This window comes from Sus scrofa, chromosome 6 (genome assembly GCF_054392235.1).
Source record: "Sus scrofa isolate SSC_HxYL_T2T_F1_AM1 chromosome 6, Sscrofa_HxYL_maternal_Yorkshire_Landrace_v2.0, whole genome shotgun sequence".
NCBI classification, from domain to species: Eukaryota; Metazoa; Chordata; class Mammalia; order Artiodactyla; family Suidae; genus Sus; species Sus scrofa.
Genome location: NC_139388.1, coordinates 94289057 through 94304517, shown reverse-complemented (window position 1 = coordinate 94304517; position 15461 = coordinate 94289057). Strand labels below are relative to the sequence as shown.

General features: G+C 43.4%; 1 protein-coding gene across 13 annotated transcripts in view; it reads left to right on the top strand.

The window, feature by feature from the left end:
- The window catches only part of CSMD2 (CUB and Sushi multiple domains 2), a 646878-nt gene that overhangs the window by 587304 nt on the left and 44113 nt on the right, over positions 1-15461 (top strand). For 10 of the 13 annotated variants that reach the window (XM_084963751.1, XM_084963750.1, XM_084963749.1 and 7 more), the window contains 2 exons: positions 5007-5180; positions 8288-8476. The exons of the other annotated variants lie outside the window; for them this stretch is intronic. In XM_084963751.1, the coding sequence (XP_084819877.1) occupies positions 5007-5180; positions 8288-8476 (363 nt within the window). The remainder of the gene's footprint in view (positions 1-5006; positions 5181-8287; positions 8477-15461) is intronic. 13 annotated transcript variants of the gene reach the window in all.

Sequence of the window (15461 nt, the reverse complement as noted above, 5' to 3'; positions counted from 1 at the left end):
TAAGCAATGCATGAAAATTGGTCTTAATAGCTACTTAAATATTAGGTTTACAGAAAGCAAGACCCATCTATATTCAGTCAGTCTTCTAGATGTGTCTAAGCAAAATGTATTTGGTTTCATCCAGGAAATGCGAATTCAAATGCCTTTAAGAAACTGGCAGAGAAGGCATGTGAAGAGATTTGGGTTACAAATAATAGGAAATGCTGGAGTCTGAAATTAAATGGAGAATGTCTGCCTAACCTAAAGATACTTAATTTTACACCAGGTCCATCCTGAAAGACCATAGAGTAAAGCAGTTAGACACTTGGACCCTGGACCTAGATTGCCTGGGTTCAAATCCCAGATCTACCGCTATATAGCATGTGGCTATATGACTTTAGACAAGTTAGCTCATCTCTCTCGGAGCATTTCCTCATATATGAAAAACAAATACCTCAGAACCTATCGTGTGGATTAAATAAATGAATACATGTGAAATGATCAGATGCTGCCATTGCTGTTGTGACGATGACAACAATGATGGTACAGGTGCTGGTGCCACCGCCCAGTCACATCCCAGAATCCAGGATCCCTTGTACCCAGCTCCATTCTCTCCTGCAGCACAGAGATTTCAGAAGTATCAGGAGGAGGAAGGCAAGAGTGAAAGAACAAGTATTTACAAGCAGTTGCTCTGTGGTAGGCTCTGTGTTCATTGCTGTCGCTTAGAAATCCAAAGTTTACAATATCAACCAGACTCTCAGAACTTTCCAGCTTCCTTCTCTGTTTCCTTGGCCAGCTCTCTTGGCCATTCCCCACCCAGCTAGCTCACAATTTCACCTCCTTTCTGAAGACCCACACTCAGCACCCTCTACCGCTCAGCAAATAGCTAAAGCAAATAATTAAGGTGGCCTGAATGCAGAGAGGCTGGGTTCAGAACTCAGATGGGCCACCTAGAAACTGTGCCCCTGGAACAAGTCCCCAGACTCCTCTGAAATCCTCTTTTCCTATGAGAATAATCATGGTGCCTACCCCATGGGGTTGTGAGGATTAAATGAAATAACGCATGCAGACCCCAGGAATTATTAGCTAATTATGTCATTTCCTTTTCTGCTGTGCAGAGCAAATAGGAGCCATCAGACAAGAGGGAAGCCATCCTTCCACCCCCTGCTTCCCCGCCCACACTGTCCTTGGCTGCCTTCAACCTTGCCCCTTCCTCCCACCAAGAAGAATCTCTCTTCAGGCCCACGGCTAATCGCTCCATGAGCCTCTGGACCCCCTTCCTTTCTGCCTTCTTAGTGAGATTGGTCTGTTTTTAAGTCCCTTCTCTGTACTGTGGACCTTCCTTGTCTATTAATTTCTCTCAGTTTATAAAGCCGAATTCAAGAAACATTTCCTTGGCACCTGCCTTGTGCCAGGCACTGTGTTAGGTGTTGTGGACGAAGATGAGTTGAAGGTGTCATAGTCTCTGCCCTCAGGAAATTTGGGTCTAGGGGTGCCTCCACTCATGCTCCAGTTAAGAGCCCCAGCCCAGCAGGACCCCTCTTTTCCTTCCCAGTGGTGTCCCCTTCTCCCTTTGCACCTATATCCGTCACGGTTCTTCAGAGGAACAGAGCTTGCTGGGACATCTGACAGGTCTTGAACTGTCGCCCTGTGTCTGTGACACTCCCACCTCCTGTGAGCTTGGTTTCCATCTTCGATGCCCACTCCTCAGTGTCCTTGGCAAGCGTTTCAGTCAATCTGCAGTTCAAAGCTGGTACCACTCCCAAAGGTTTTAATCACTCCGTCTCACTTTATGCAAATGGTTACTTTAACCTCTGGGGAGGGGGGTCTTATGCTTTGTGAGTCTGGTGGGAGCAATGGATCCTCTCCCGAGCTGATTGCAAACACCCAGGTTCACATATAATTGCATGGGGTTCACAGACCCTGTGAAGCTTACCTCCACTCTCCCTCCTTCTCACTGACCTGGCAAGTGCTGTTCACCCTTGAGACTCAGCTCAGATGGCAGGCCATGCCCTCTGGGAGCCCACCTTAGCCACTCCCTCCCCACTGGAGGGTAGGGCTCCTCCTGTCTGGGCACCAACCCCGGAGCTGAAACAGCCTGCATCCCTGCCTGCTTTCCTACTCCACTGAGCAGTGAGCTCCTTGAGCTCCTCACGCATTGTCAGCATATAGCAGGGTGCCTGGCACTTTGAAGGTGCCCAGTAAATATTTAATGAAGCAAATGTATGAATCTGTTTTCAAAGCAACTCTGTTAAGAAACAGATTCACAGACATAGAGAACAGATGTGTGGGTGCCAAGGGGGACAGGGGGTGAGGGAGGGATGGATTGGGAACGGGGGATTAGCAAATGCAAACTATTATATATAGGATGAATAAACAATGAGGTCCTACTGTATAGCACAGGGAACTATATTCAATATCCTGTGATTAAACCATCATGGAAAAGAATATGAAAAAGAATGTATATATATATGTATAACTGAGTCACTGTGCTGTACAGCAAAAATTAATACAACATCATAAATCAACTATACTTCAATTAAAAAAAAACAAAGCCACTCTGTTAATGCATATTAAAATCCTTACTTTACAGATCAAGGAACTGGGGCTTCAGTTCTCTGAAAGCAGCAGAGCTCTCTTCCTTGTCCGGAGTAAGGAAAGGATCAGGCTGCCTTGAACCCCCGTGGCCCATTAACAGCACTTCTCCCACTCTGCCCTGCTCTCTCTGCTAGAGGCAGGGATGCTAGTGTTGGAATTTACAAAAGAGATCAGACCCAGAAAGACAGCAGAGTTGCCCACAGCAAATCTTGCTCTTTGTTCTCTGTTCCTACTTGCTCTTGTTTCCTGATCTCTATCCACAGTCCCTCTGTGCAGGCTTGGTTGATATTGGCTCTGGCTCAGTCGAGATTGGCCCAGGAACTGTGTTTGGGTGGCATCCTTATAAATCCAAGTATTGGTTTAAGAAAGCACTCCTCATGGTTCCTCAGCCTCTCACAACTAACATCCAGAACCAGAGTTCCAGTTGTGATTCAGCAGTTAATGAAGCCAACTAGCATCCATGAGGACGAAGATTGGATCACTGGCCTTGTTCATTGTGTTAAGGATCCAGCATTGCCATGAGCTGTGGTGTAGGTCGCAGACACAGCTTGGATCCTGCGTTGCTGTGGCTGTGGTGTAGGCTGGTAGCTACAGCTCCTGATTCGACCCCTAGCCTGGAAACCTCCATATGCTGCAAGTGCAGCCCTAAAAAGCAAAAAATAAATAAAAATAAAAAATAACATCCAGAACCAAGGGAGAGGCCTGCCGAAAGCATCCAGTGGGTGTTTAATCCAAAGAGACTGGATACCAGCCAGGTACTAACTAGAGCTGAGAACTAGGGAGCTGAGCAGAAGCCCAGACCTCCATCCATTCACCACGCACTCCTTTGTTCACTTACTCAGCACATGCTTATCAAGTTCGTCCCTGTATGTCAGGCAGCGGTACAGACACGAAAGCTATAGCAAGAAACAGAACAAAGTCCCTGCCCCCATGCTTACGTTCAGGTGGCGAAAGATACACAATGAACAAATGGAGACGTGCACAGATGGCGCTGGGTGCCATGGAGAAGAGCAGAGCAGGGCAGGGGGGCTGGGCAGTGCCAGGAGGTCATTTATCTGGTCATAAGCCAAGGGCTCACTGCTCTGGTAACAATTGAGGGGGGACCTGAGGGTATGGGGGCAGGAACCAAGGATGTTCCAGCCAAGAGGAGATCAAGTACAGAGGCTCTGGGGCAAGGTTTTGCTTGATATGTTTCAGAAAACTCGGAGACCAGTGCCACTGGGTGGAGTGAACTCCAGCACTGGGAGGAAGAGGGGGACGCCTGAGCCCTGCAAGCAGCAGAGCTCTCTTCCTCTTCCCTGCCCAGGCTTGAACAACTTACACCATGACGCCAGAATATCATCTTTATTCCTAATAAAGGCTAAATGGGAAACCGTAGCTTTTTAAATTATAGTTGATTTGTAATATTCCTTCAATTTCTGCTATACAGCACAGTGACCCAGCCATCCGTACACACACATTTTCTCTCTCTCTCTCTCTCTCTCTCTCTCTCTCTCTCTCTCTCTCTCTCTCTCTCTCCCTCCCTCTCTCTCTCTCTCTCTCTCTCTCTCTCTCTCTCTCTCTCTCTCTCTCTCTTTTTCCATTTTCCATCATGTTCTAACCCAAGAGACCAGACACAGTTCCCTGTGCTGTACAGCAGGATGGAAACCATGGCTTAATGTGAGAGATACATTCCATGCAAATGGAATCTGTGGAATAAGCCCCAGAATGGGGTGGATTCACATGTAATCAGAGGCAGCCCTGCCCTGGGGCAGGTGTCCCTTCATTGCCGGCAGGGGTGATGCGATGACGTGGCTGTCTGCCAGCTGCTGGGTCCCAAGAGGAGGAAGGCAGGGCTGAGCCTTTGGTCTTCTCAAATTGCACAGAGGGGCTTCTCCATGTTCCCCGGGGATGCAAAGGACGGGAGCACAGAGGAAAGCCAGGAATTACAGGCATGGAACTCCCTTCGCATGGAAGGAGTGGGGGAGGGGTCTGCCCTCCTCAGAATGCTGGTTCCCACTGGCCTGTCAGTCCCTCTGTGCAGGCTTGGTTGATATTGGCTCTGGCTCAGTCGAGATTGGCCCAGGAACTAGGCTGGGTCTGAATCACATGAGGGGGAGTCACCAGTTACCTGGCGAAGAAGTGGGAAGATGGGAGCAGAGGAGGCAGGTCCAACTGCCTGGGCAGAGAACAGCCCTGCAAGCCTCATGCCCTGTGGAAGTCCTAGAATGACTTTCCTCCAGGTGTCCACACTGTGGACATGCCTTCAAGGGAAAAGGAATGTCCCCATGCCGATTTCAGGAAAGCAGAGTTTGGCAGCAAAAGAGACTGGAGTTAGAGCTAGGGCTGAACTTCACTGATGGGCACGAGAAATGCCAGATGAGGAGAGGATGGAGTTTGGGGGATGTGCAATAGCAGGGGGGCTTACCTCTCTTCTGTTCTGGTTATAGCAATTACCTGTGGACACCCGGGCAACCCAACCAACGGCCTCACCCAGGGCAACCAGTTCAACCTCAATGATGTGGTCAAGTTTGTCTGCAACCCTGGATACGTGGCCGAGGGGGCTGCCCGGTCCCAGTGCCTGGCCAGCGGGCAATGGAGCAACGTGCTGCCCACCTGCCGAAGTGAGTCACCTTTTTTCTCCTCCCACCCCGCGCCCGGTCCTCCCCCCACCATCTGTGGTCTGCAATCCAGGAGCAGAAACCAGTGGATTCCCTCGTGGCGCCGTCTTGCCTCAAATGGGGAAGACTTGGGGCCAAGATAGGCCATAAATGGGGACTTTCTCACCCCCTAGGTAATACCTCACCAACTTTCTTCACTGCATATATAAAGAAAGGAAAGGGGAGTTCCCGTTGTGGCTCAGTGGCTAAAGAACCCAACTAGCATCCATGAGGACTCGGGTTCAATCCCTGGCTTCACTCAGTGGGTCAAGGATCCGGTGTCCCGTGAGCTGTGGTGTAGGTCACAGACACGGCTCGGATCTGGCATTGCTGTGGCTATGGCATAGGCCAGCAGCTACAGCTCTGATTTGACCCCTAGCCTGGGAACCTCCATATGCCATGGGTGCAGCCCTAAAAAGACCAAAAAAAAAAAGGAAAGGAACTTTCATCTTTCAAAACAGAAATGGAAAACCATCTTCTTTTTACATTTCATAGGACCAATAGTTCATTATTAGCATAGACAGCCCCATTCTGGATGAAAGAAAAAAACAGAAGGATTCGAATGAAAAATAAAAGACAATGTGAATTCCTTTTACCTTTTTAAATCTTTCCTGAGGTGCATACCTGTGTTGGGTTAACAATATATTCAATAAATAACTTAATACTGACTTGGGTTTATTTGCTCTTAACTATCAGTGTGCTATCAGTTACTGATATAGGGTTATGCTACATCAAGAGAAGTGCTTCTAGTTACTCATATTAACACCATGGCTTCTACTGAATAGGATTATAAGGGATTAGTGCAGTATTAAACTAGGAGTGGATTTACTTATTTTTAGTATTAAGGTAAATGTGTTGAAGAGTTTAGACACTGGGATGAAAGGAGAAGGAAGAAAAGAAATTGAGGGCTCAAGAGGCAGATTCAGTCTAGAGGATGTTCCAGCCCCTTCTAGACTATTTAGAAAATAGCTTCTAAAGGCTGGAGTTCCCATTGTGGCTCAGTGGTAACAAACCTCACTAGTATCCTTGAGGACATGGGTTCAATCCTTGGCATCACTCAGAGGGTTGAGGATTCAGCGTTGCCGTGAGCTGTGGGGTAGGTTGAAGACAAGACTTGGACCTGGCATTGCTGTGGCTGTGGCGTAGGCCAGCAGCTACAGCTCTGATTTGACCCCTAGCCTGGGAACTTCCATATGCCACAGGTGCAGCCCTAAAAAGCAAAAAAAAATAAAAGCAAATCTGATCACTCCCTGATCATAACTCCTCCCAAGACTTCCCACTGCCCTTAGGTAATAATACTCTCTTCTGCTTGTTTTCGGGGACCCATGGACCTGGCCCAGCCTCCTGTCCAACCTCATTCTTCTCCTCTTCCTCTGCCCCCAGCCTCACCTTTGTGTTGGATCCCAGCCACACTGAACCTCTTCCATCTTCTCACACATGCCCTGTGCTTGTAATCCTCCCCCACCCCACCCCATCCTACCCCGGGGCACCTCAAATGCATTCTTCTTGTCCCCCTCCCACCCTCTCTTTGTCTGGGTGATGTTTACACCATCATGGAGAGCCAGCTTTAAATGTCTCTGCTTCTGGGAAGCCTTTCCTGCTCCACCCCTGCACTGGGCTAGATGCTCTGCTTTGTGCTTCCAGAACTCTCTGCTGCCCCATCAGAGCACTCATCAAACAGGGTAATTGCTGGTTCGTCCCTTTCTCTCTAGACCAGCAGTTCTCAACTGGGAATGATACTACCTGCTCCCTTCCCCCAGATGGGACAGATGTTGGAAGACATTTTTGGTTGTCTCGACTGGAGGGTTTCTATTGGCATCTGGGGGCAGAGGCCAGGGATGCCGTTAGACATCCCACAATGCTCAGGACCGCCCCCACAATAAATAATTATCAGCCCAAAATATCCATAGTGCCAAGGAAGAGAAACCCTACATCAGGTTGTAAATTCTGGGGCATCCTTACTGCTCAGCACAATGCTTGACACTCAGGTTATCACGATAAATATCACAATTGAACAAATGCTGCTTACCTGTTTTGTGACACCAACCTCTCTGAGCTTCAGAGAGACTCATCGCAAGTAAAAATAGCTCACACCTTAAAAGCTTATCAAAGACTTCAAGGACCTGCCCTGCCCATCTCCTAAGATGCACATGCGAGTCAGGTAAGATAATGGATGTGAAAGTGGTTTGAAAGCAAAAGTACACATCCCGCGTTATGAATAATATTGTCAAATATTCTAAAATCTCACTCCGACTTTGAGTTAAGATGCTTTGGAAACACTTCAGCATTTAAAAGTCGCATTTATCCCCCGGGATTCCTCTTCCCCTGAGATACTCACAAAACTGATCAAAACAGTTTCCAAAAGAACCCAACCCCCTTCCACAGCTTTGCCTGGGAGACACATGGTGCCAGGGATCTGCTCGCAGAAAGGAGCATCCATGCCCTCAAAGGATTCATGTATTCAGGAGTTCCCGTTGTGGCTCAATGGAAACAAATCTGACTAGCATCCATGAGGATGCAGGTTCGATCCCTGGCCTTGGTCAGTGCGTTAAGGATCCGACATTGCCGTGAGCTGTGGTATAGTCACAGAGGAGGCTCGGATCCCAAGTTGCCGTGGCTGTGGCACAGGCTGGCAGCTACAGCTCCAATTGGACCCCTAGCCTGGAAACCTCCATATGCCGCAGGTATGGCCCTAAAAAAGCAAAAAACAAACAAACAAACAAACAAAGACTTCATGAATTCAAACAAATCCAGGTTGATAAAGCCAACAGTAGAGGTTTGTGCCAGGAAGAACAGGGAAGAAAGAGGTTTACCAGTCTGGGAGGAGGTAGGAAGGCTTCTGCAAGGAGGTGCTGTCTAGCTGCACATGGATGAACAAATCCCTTAACTAGGTGATCAGGATACAGCAGCCTCAGGACCAGCCCACCTTCGCAGGCAGGATCTGCCTCGTGTACCTGTCTTGGTCTGGGAATCTTGCTGTGCTGGAAACACATGCCTATTTGAACTTTCAAATCTCATTTCAAAGCGGAAATGTCCAGGTCTCTGCATCTAACTGTCCCGTTCCGTTGCAGTCATCAACTGTACGGATCCTGGGCACCAAGAAAACAGCATTCGTCAAATCCACGCCAGCGGCCCGCACAGGTTCAGCTACGGCACCACGGTGTCTTACCAGTGCAACCACGGCTTCTACCTCCTGGGCACCCCCGTGCTCAGCTGCCAGGGAGATGGCACGTGGGACCGTCCCCGCCCTCAGTGTCTCTGTAAGTCGATGTCTTCTATATACAGTGATCGCCTTCGCAGATTGACGGGATGGTCAAAGAACAGCTCTCCTCGTGGGCGGGGGTATATGTGCGTGCCTGTGACATCACGATGACGGTCACTCTGAATATCAGAGTCCTTCTTGGGCCCCTGTGGGGTTCGCTGCCACACCAATTTTCACACCTACTTCATGGCTACAGGCCTATTTCTTCTCTGGTGCTGCCACCAACCTCCTCAGCCTCCAACATTCCCTTCCTGCAGGATCCCTGGATACCTAGCAGGACACAGTCTCCCTTGCTTTTTCCGGGAATAAAACACATGAGCCCCTTTCTTTTGAAGAACTGAAGCAGAAATGCCACAGGCTCTGGAGGCAGACTGACCCGGATTTGAATTCTGGCTCTGCCACTAAAAGAGCTGTGTTATTTGAGCAAAGTCTGTTAACCTCTCGGAGCTTTTATTTCTACATCTCTAAAAATGATGCTAACGCCTATTTCATAGGGTTATTACAGGGTTAAATGAGAACATCCATTGAAAGTGTCTAGAAATTAAGGATCTGGCATTGTCACTGCTGCGGCTTTGGTTACTGCTGTGGCATGTGTTCGATCTCCAGCCCAGGAACTACAGCAAGGAAGGAGGGAGGGCGGGAGGGAGAGGGGGAGGGAGGAAGGAAGGAAGGAAGGAAGGAAGGAAGGAAGGAAGGAAGGAAGGAAAGAAGGAAGGAAGAAAAAGAGAAAGAAAGGAAAGTAGAGAGAGGGAGGGTGGAAACAGCCTAGGATAGTATGTCTGGTATATAGTAGCTACTCAAGAAACAATAACTGCTTTATCTGTTTTTAGGAAAAAATATGGGGACATGTGGGGGGGGGGAATGGGGGCCAGCACTCAGAATCCTGGCATCTGGTTGCCAGCCTCACACATGCCGAAAAGCACATCAGCTCCTTGGGTTCCTGCGCTCTCCTCTTGTTACAGTGGTGAGCCCTCTGGGTTCCCCTCCCTGGTCTTCCTCGTAGTGGATGTGAAGATGCCATCCAGAGGGACCGATGGGGCAGAGCTGGGGCCATTCAGCAGTCCTCCTACCTGTGGTTTGTGGGCGTGTGAATGGCGGATCTGTGGATCACACATATTTGTAGGCCCCCCCAGTCTGGATACTCATCCCCTTATGCCCTTGTGCCTCTAGGTACCATAGGAGACAGCACAGCTACTTACGTGCCCATAATTCCCTTGCTTGAGGACCCCAATCTGGCCATCCAGCCCCATTTATGACCAACAGATCATTTAGGGTTGGAAATGAATAGCTACCTGTGTACAGTGGTGGCAGCTGAGATTCAGAGTACATGGTATTTTCAAAGTGTTATATCTTCTGATAAAATGAGGCTTTTATCATAATAAAGTGACCCTATGTATATTAATTTTTTGCCCCAAAGCTTATTTTATCTGATATTAATATTGATGTTGATATAACTAATTAATGTATCATTACTTTAATGTCATTTATAACCACTTCCTTAGGAGAATTTAACCCATTTGCATTTTTCTTCCTCATTCTTGTAGTGAAACATAATTCACATACCATAAAATTCACTCCTTTAAAGTATGTCATTAAGTGATTTTAAGACATTCACAAAATTGCACAGCCATCACCACTATCTAATTTCAGAGCGTTTGCATTCCCATTGCCCACCATCTGGCAACTATTAGTCTACTTTCCATCTGTGAATTTGCCTATTCTGGAGATTTCACATAAGTGGAATTCTGTGTTTGGCCTTTTTTGTTTAGCTTCTTCCACTTAGTATAAAGTTTTTGACCTAAACCCCTGTTGTAGCACGTACTCACAGCATAGAGAAGTTCCCAGGCCAGGGATGGAACCCGTGCCACAGCTGTAACCAGAGCCACAGCAGTGACAATGCCAGATCCTTAACCCACTGAGCCACAGGGAACTCCAACTTCATTCCTTTTTATGGCTAAATACTATGCTATTGTATGCATACAGCACATTTTTTTGTTTATGCATTCATCAGCTGATGGACATTTGGGTTGTTCCTACTTTGGGGGTGTTATGAACAATGCTACTGAACACTTATGTAAAAATTTTTGTGTGAACGCACATTGCCAGCTCTCTTGATTATATACCTAAGGTGAAATTGCTGGATCGTATGGTCATTCTGCTTAACTTTTTAAGGTTAACTGTTTTCCAAAGTGGCTGCACCACTTTACAGTCCCACCAGCAGTGTCTGAAAGTTCTGATTTCTTCATGTTCTCATGTAAACTTGTTTTTGTCCATCTTTTTTATTCTAGCCATTCTAGCAGGTGTGATGTGGTATATCACTGTGGGTTTGAGTTGCATTTCCCTAATGACTCATGAAGTTGAACATCTTTTTATGTGCTTATTGGCCATCTGTATCTCTTCTATATATTTTCTTAAAATAGAAAAATGTCTATTCAAGTTCTTTGCCCATTTTTAAATCAGGTTGTTTGTCTTTATATTGTTTAGTTTGAATTGTTCTTTATATATTCTAAATACTACACCTCGATCAGATGTAGAATTTGCAAAATTTTTCTTGCAAAGATAATTCTGGATAATGTCCTTTGGTGCATGAAAGTTTTTAATTTTAGTTGTTTGATTTATCTGTTTTTTCTTTTGTTCCTTGTTCTTTCGATGGAATAGTTAAGAAGCCATTACCTAATCCATTGTCTTATCATAATCCAATATCATAGCACCTGTAAAGAAACATAATTTTACTTCTTTCTTTCCCACCCGATGCCTTTTATTTCTTTTTCTTACTTAATTGCCCTAGCTAGAACTTTAAGTACAATGTTGAACAGAAGTGGCAAAACAGGCATTCTTGTCCTTTTTCTAGTCTTTGAGGAAAAGTTTTCAGTCTTTCACTGTTAAGCATGATGTTAGCTGTGGGATTTTTGCATATTCCTTTTACCAGATTGAGGAAGTTCCCTTCTACTCCTAGTTCGTTGAGCATTTTTACTACGAAAGGGTGTTGGATTTTTTCAAATGATTTTTTCTGCATCTGTTAAGATGATCATGCGGGGTTTTTTCCCTCATTCTATTAATATGGTGTATTGCATTGATTGATTTTCCTGTGTTGAACAAGTCTTGTGTTCCTGGAACGAATCGCACTTGGTCACGGTAAAACCCATTTTAATGTGCTACTGAATGTGGTTTGCTAGTATTTTGTTGAGGATTTTTGCAACTGAGTTCATAAAGGATATTGGTCTGCAGTTTTCTCTCCTTGTGATAGCTTTGCCTCTATTATCAGGGCAAAGCTGTCCTCATAGAATGAACTGGCAATTGTCTCATTCCTTCTATTTTTAGGAATAGTTTGGGAAAGACTGGTATTATTTCCTCTTTAAAATTTGGGTGGAATTCAGCAGTGAGATCATCTGGTCCTGGGCTTCTCTTTGTTAAAAATCTTTTGATGATTGATTGATTCCATTTATTTGTTGTAATTCTCTTCAGATATTCCATTTCTTCTTGAATTGGTTTTGGTAGTTTGTGTATTTCTAGGAATGTTTCCATTTCATCTGGTTATCTAATTTACTAGTATATAACTGTTCACGTTCATAGTATTCTCCTATAATCTTTTTTACTTCTGTCAACTTGGTTGATAGTAATATCCCACTTTCATTTCTGATTTTAGAATCTGAGTCCTCTCTCTATACCCTACTCCTCAGCCATATCTATCTTTCTCTCTCTCTTCCTCTGTCTTTGTCTCTATGTGTATGTGTGTGTCTCATCAGACTAGACACATTTGTTAATTTTCTTGAATTTTTTTTAAAGGGCCAACTTTGATTTTTGTTTCTTTTCTCTTTTGTTTTTCTATTTCATTTATCTCTGCTCTAACCTTTGTTGTTTCTTTTCTTCTGTTTGCTTTGGGTCTAGTTTGCTCTTCTTTTTTCTAATTTATTAGAGAAGAAGGTAGGTTATTGGTTTGAGATCTCTCTTCTTTTTAGTATAGACATATACAGCTATCCCTCTGAGCACTACTTTCACTGTATCTCCTAAGTTTTGGTATGCTATGTTTTTGTTTTTGTTAACCTCAAAGTATTTTCTAATCACTCTCCTGATTTCTTCTTTGACCTACTGATTATTTGGAAGAATGTTGTTTAATTTCCATAAATTTGTGGATTTTCCAAATTCCCTTCCGTTAATGATTTCTAGTTGCATCGAATTTTGGTTGAGAACCTACTTTGTATGATTTCAGTCTTTTAAAATTTATGGAGATTTATTTTATGGTTTAACATATGGTCTATCCTGAAGGATGTTTCATTTGCACTTGAGAAGAGTATTTATTCTGCTCTTATTGGATGGAGTGTCCTATAGATGATTGTTAGCTCTAGTTGGTTTATAGTATTGTTTACTATGTTTCCTTGTTGATCTATTCATATTCTGATTGTTCTATCTATAATTTAAAGTGGGATGTCAACAATAAATCAACTATTATTGTTGATTGGTCTGTTTCTCTCTTCAATTCTAATTAGTTTTTGCTATTTGTATTCAGAGGCTTGTTATTGGGTACATTTTATGTTTATCGTTGTTATATCTTCTTGATGGATTGCTTTTTTTATACTATAGAATGTCCTTCTTGTGCCTCGTAACAATTTTTTGTCTTAAGGTCTATTACATTTGATATTAGGACAGCCATCCCAGCTCTTTTTTGGTTATTGTATCCATGGTATATCTTTTTTTCCTTGTTTTTATTCGCAGTCCCTTGGTATGGTTGGATCTAAAGTGTATCATTTGTAGACAGCATACAGTTGGGTCTCGTTTTTTAATCACTTTGCTAGTATATGCCTTTTAAGTGTTTAATACTCATTTAATGTAATGATTGATAAGGTAGGTTTAAATCTACCATTCTGATATTAGTTTTCAATGTATCTTAACTTCTTTTCTGCTGGGCCTCTATTCTATTGATGGCTTCTTTTGTGTTGAATAGATCTTTTCTAGTGAACCATTTTCATTTTTTTGTTGTTTCTTTCACTGTATATGTTTTTTAAGATACTTCTTTTTTTTTTTTTTTTTTTTTTTAAGGCCACACTCACACACGGAAGTCCCCAGGCTAGGGGTCAAATCAGAGCTGCATCTGCCAGCCTACACCACAGCCACAGCAATGCCAGATCTGAGCCACATCTATGACCTACACCACAGCTCACAGCAACACTGGATCCTTAACCCAAGGCCAGGGATCAAACCTGCATCTTCATGGACACTAGGTCAGGTCCATGACCACTAAGCCACGATGGGAACGCCCTCTAAGTTATTTTCTTAGTGGTTACTCTGGGAATTTAAATTAACATCTTAATTTATAACCACATAGTTTTAAGTAATATCAACTTAATTTCAATTTTATGCAAAAACTTTGTTCCTATATAACTCCATTACCTCCCCTCTCCTTTGTGTTCTTATTGTTATACACATTACATCTTTATACAGTGTACACCTGTCAACAAAGATTTCTAATTACTGCATTATGTGATTTCTCAAAAAGAAGGAAGAGTTACAAACAAAAAAATGTATACTTATGCTCTATGTATATTTACCTATGTATTACCTTTACCCATGTTCTTTATTTCTTCATACGGCCTCAAGTGCTTTCATTTCAGCCTGAAAGACTTCCTTTAGAATTTCTTTTTTTTTTCAATGTTATTTTTTTATTTAAAGTATTGTTGATTTACAGTGTTTCAATTTCTGCTGTACAGTAAAGTGACCAAATCACACACAGTTCCCTGAGCTCTGCATTAGGACCCCATTGCCCATCCATTCCAAATGTAACAGTCTGCATCCACCAACCCCAAACTCCCCATTTCTTTATAATTTAGAATTTATTTCCAGGTTTGCTAAGTGACACATACTCTCATTTGTGTTTATCTAGGAATATCTTTATTTCCCTTTCATGTTTGAAGGATAGTTTTGCTGGATATAGACTTCTTGGTTGAAAGTCTGTTTTTCTTTCATCACTTTAAATATGTAGAGTTACTGATATATTTGGATTTTAAATCTACCATCTTATTTTGTGTTTTCTCTTTGTTCTACCCATTAGTTTCTTTTTTATCTCTTTTCTTCATTGCATTAATTATTTGTGTAATTCTGTATTTTTCTTCTCTACTAATAAGTAAGTTATATTCTCTACTTCTTAAGGATAGCTTTGTCACTCCCTCATTCTCCTCCTTCACTATTTATGGACTCCACCGTTAGACGTTCTTGTGCTATAGTCTATGTTTCTGAACCTATCATTCCTATTTTCCATCTCTGATGAATTCCCCTGGTTCTGTTTACCATTTAGTAATAACCTTTTTAACTAGGTCTAAGCTGAGGTTTAATCGGTCATTGAGTTCCTATTTCCAATTATTTATTTTGCATTTGAGAAATAAATGCAACATTTGTTTTTCACATTTGCTTAATTATTTCCATAGAGTATTGTTCCTATGTAAACTTGTTATTTTTTATCTCTAACATATTAAAAAATACTTATTATGTATTCCATATCTGATACTTCCAATACCATCCTTTCAAGTACAGTTCTGCTATTGTCATTTCTGCGGATTCTCAGTCTTGGTGTCTCGTTTCTCATTGCTTTATGTTCTCATCATGGTCTTTTATTTAACTGATCTTAATCTGTGGGAATTAGGAACCAGGCTCCCAGTCTGGTAAAATCCAAAGTCTAAAAACAGGCCAGGTGTTATCTCTCTCTCTCTCTCTCAAAAAAACAAACAAACAAAAAGAAACAAACAAACAAAAAGGCTAATGCTCATCAGTTGCTGTTTTTTTGTTTTGTTTTGTTTATTTTACTCCAGAAATCCAATGGTCACTTCTTTTTCTCATTGGAATTTACAAGGTGCTAAGCCCTACTGACACGAATTATGGAGACCACCACAGTATGTTGTTATTAGGGTCATAGAAACCAAGCAAGAGACCAGTTATTTTTGGAGTAGGTTTTCCCAAGGCAGGCCCCATTCAAAGACAGCACTGTTTATCAC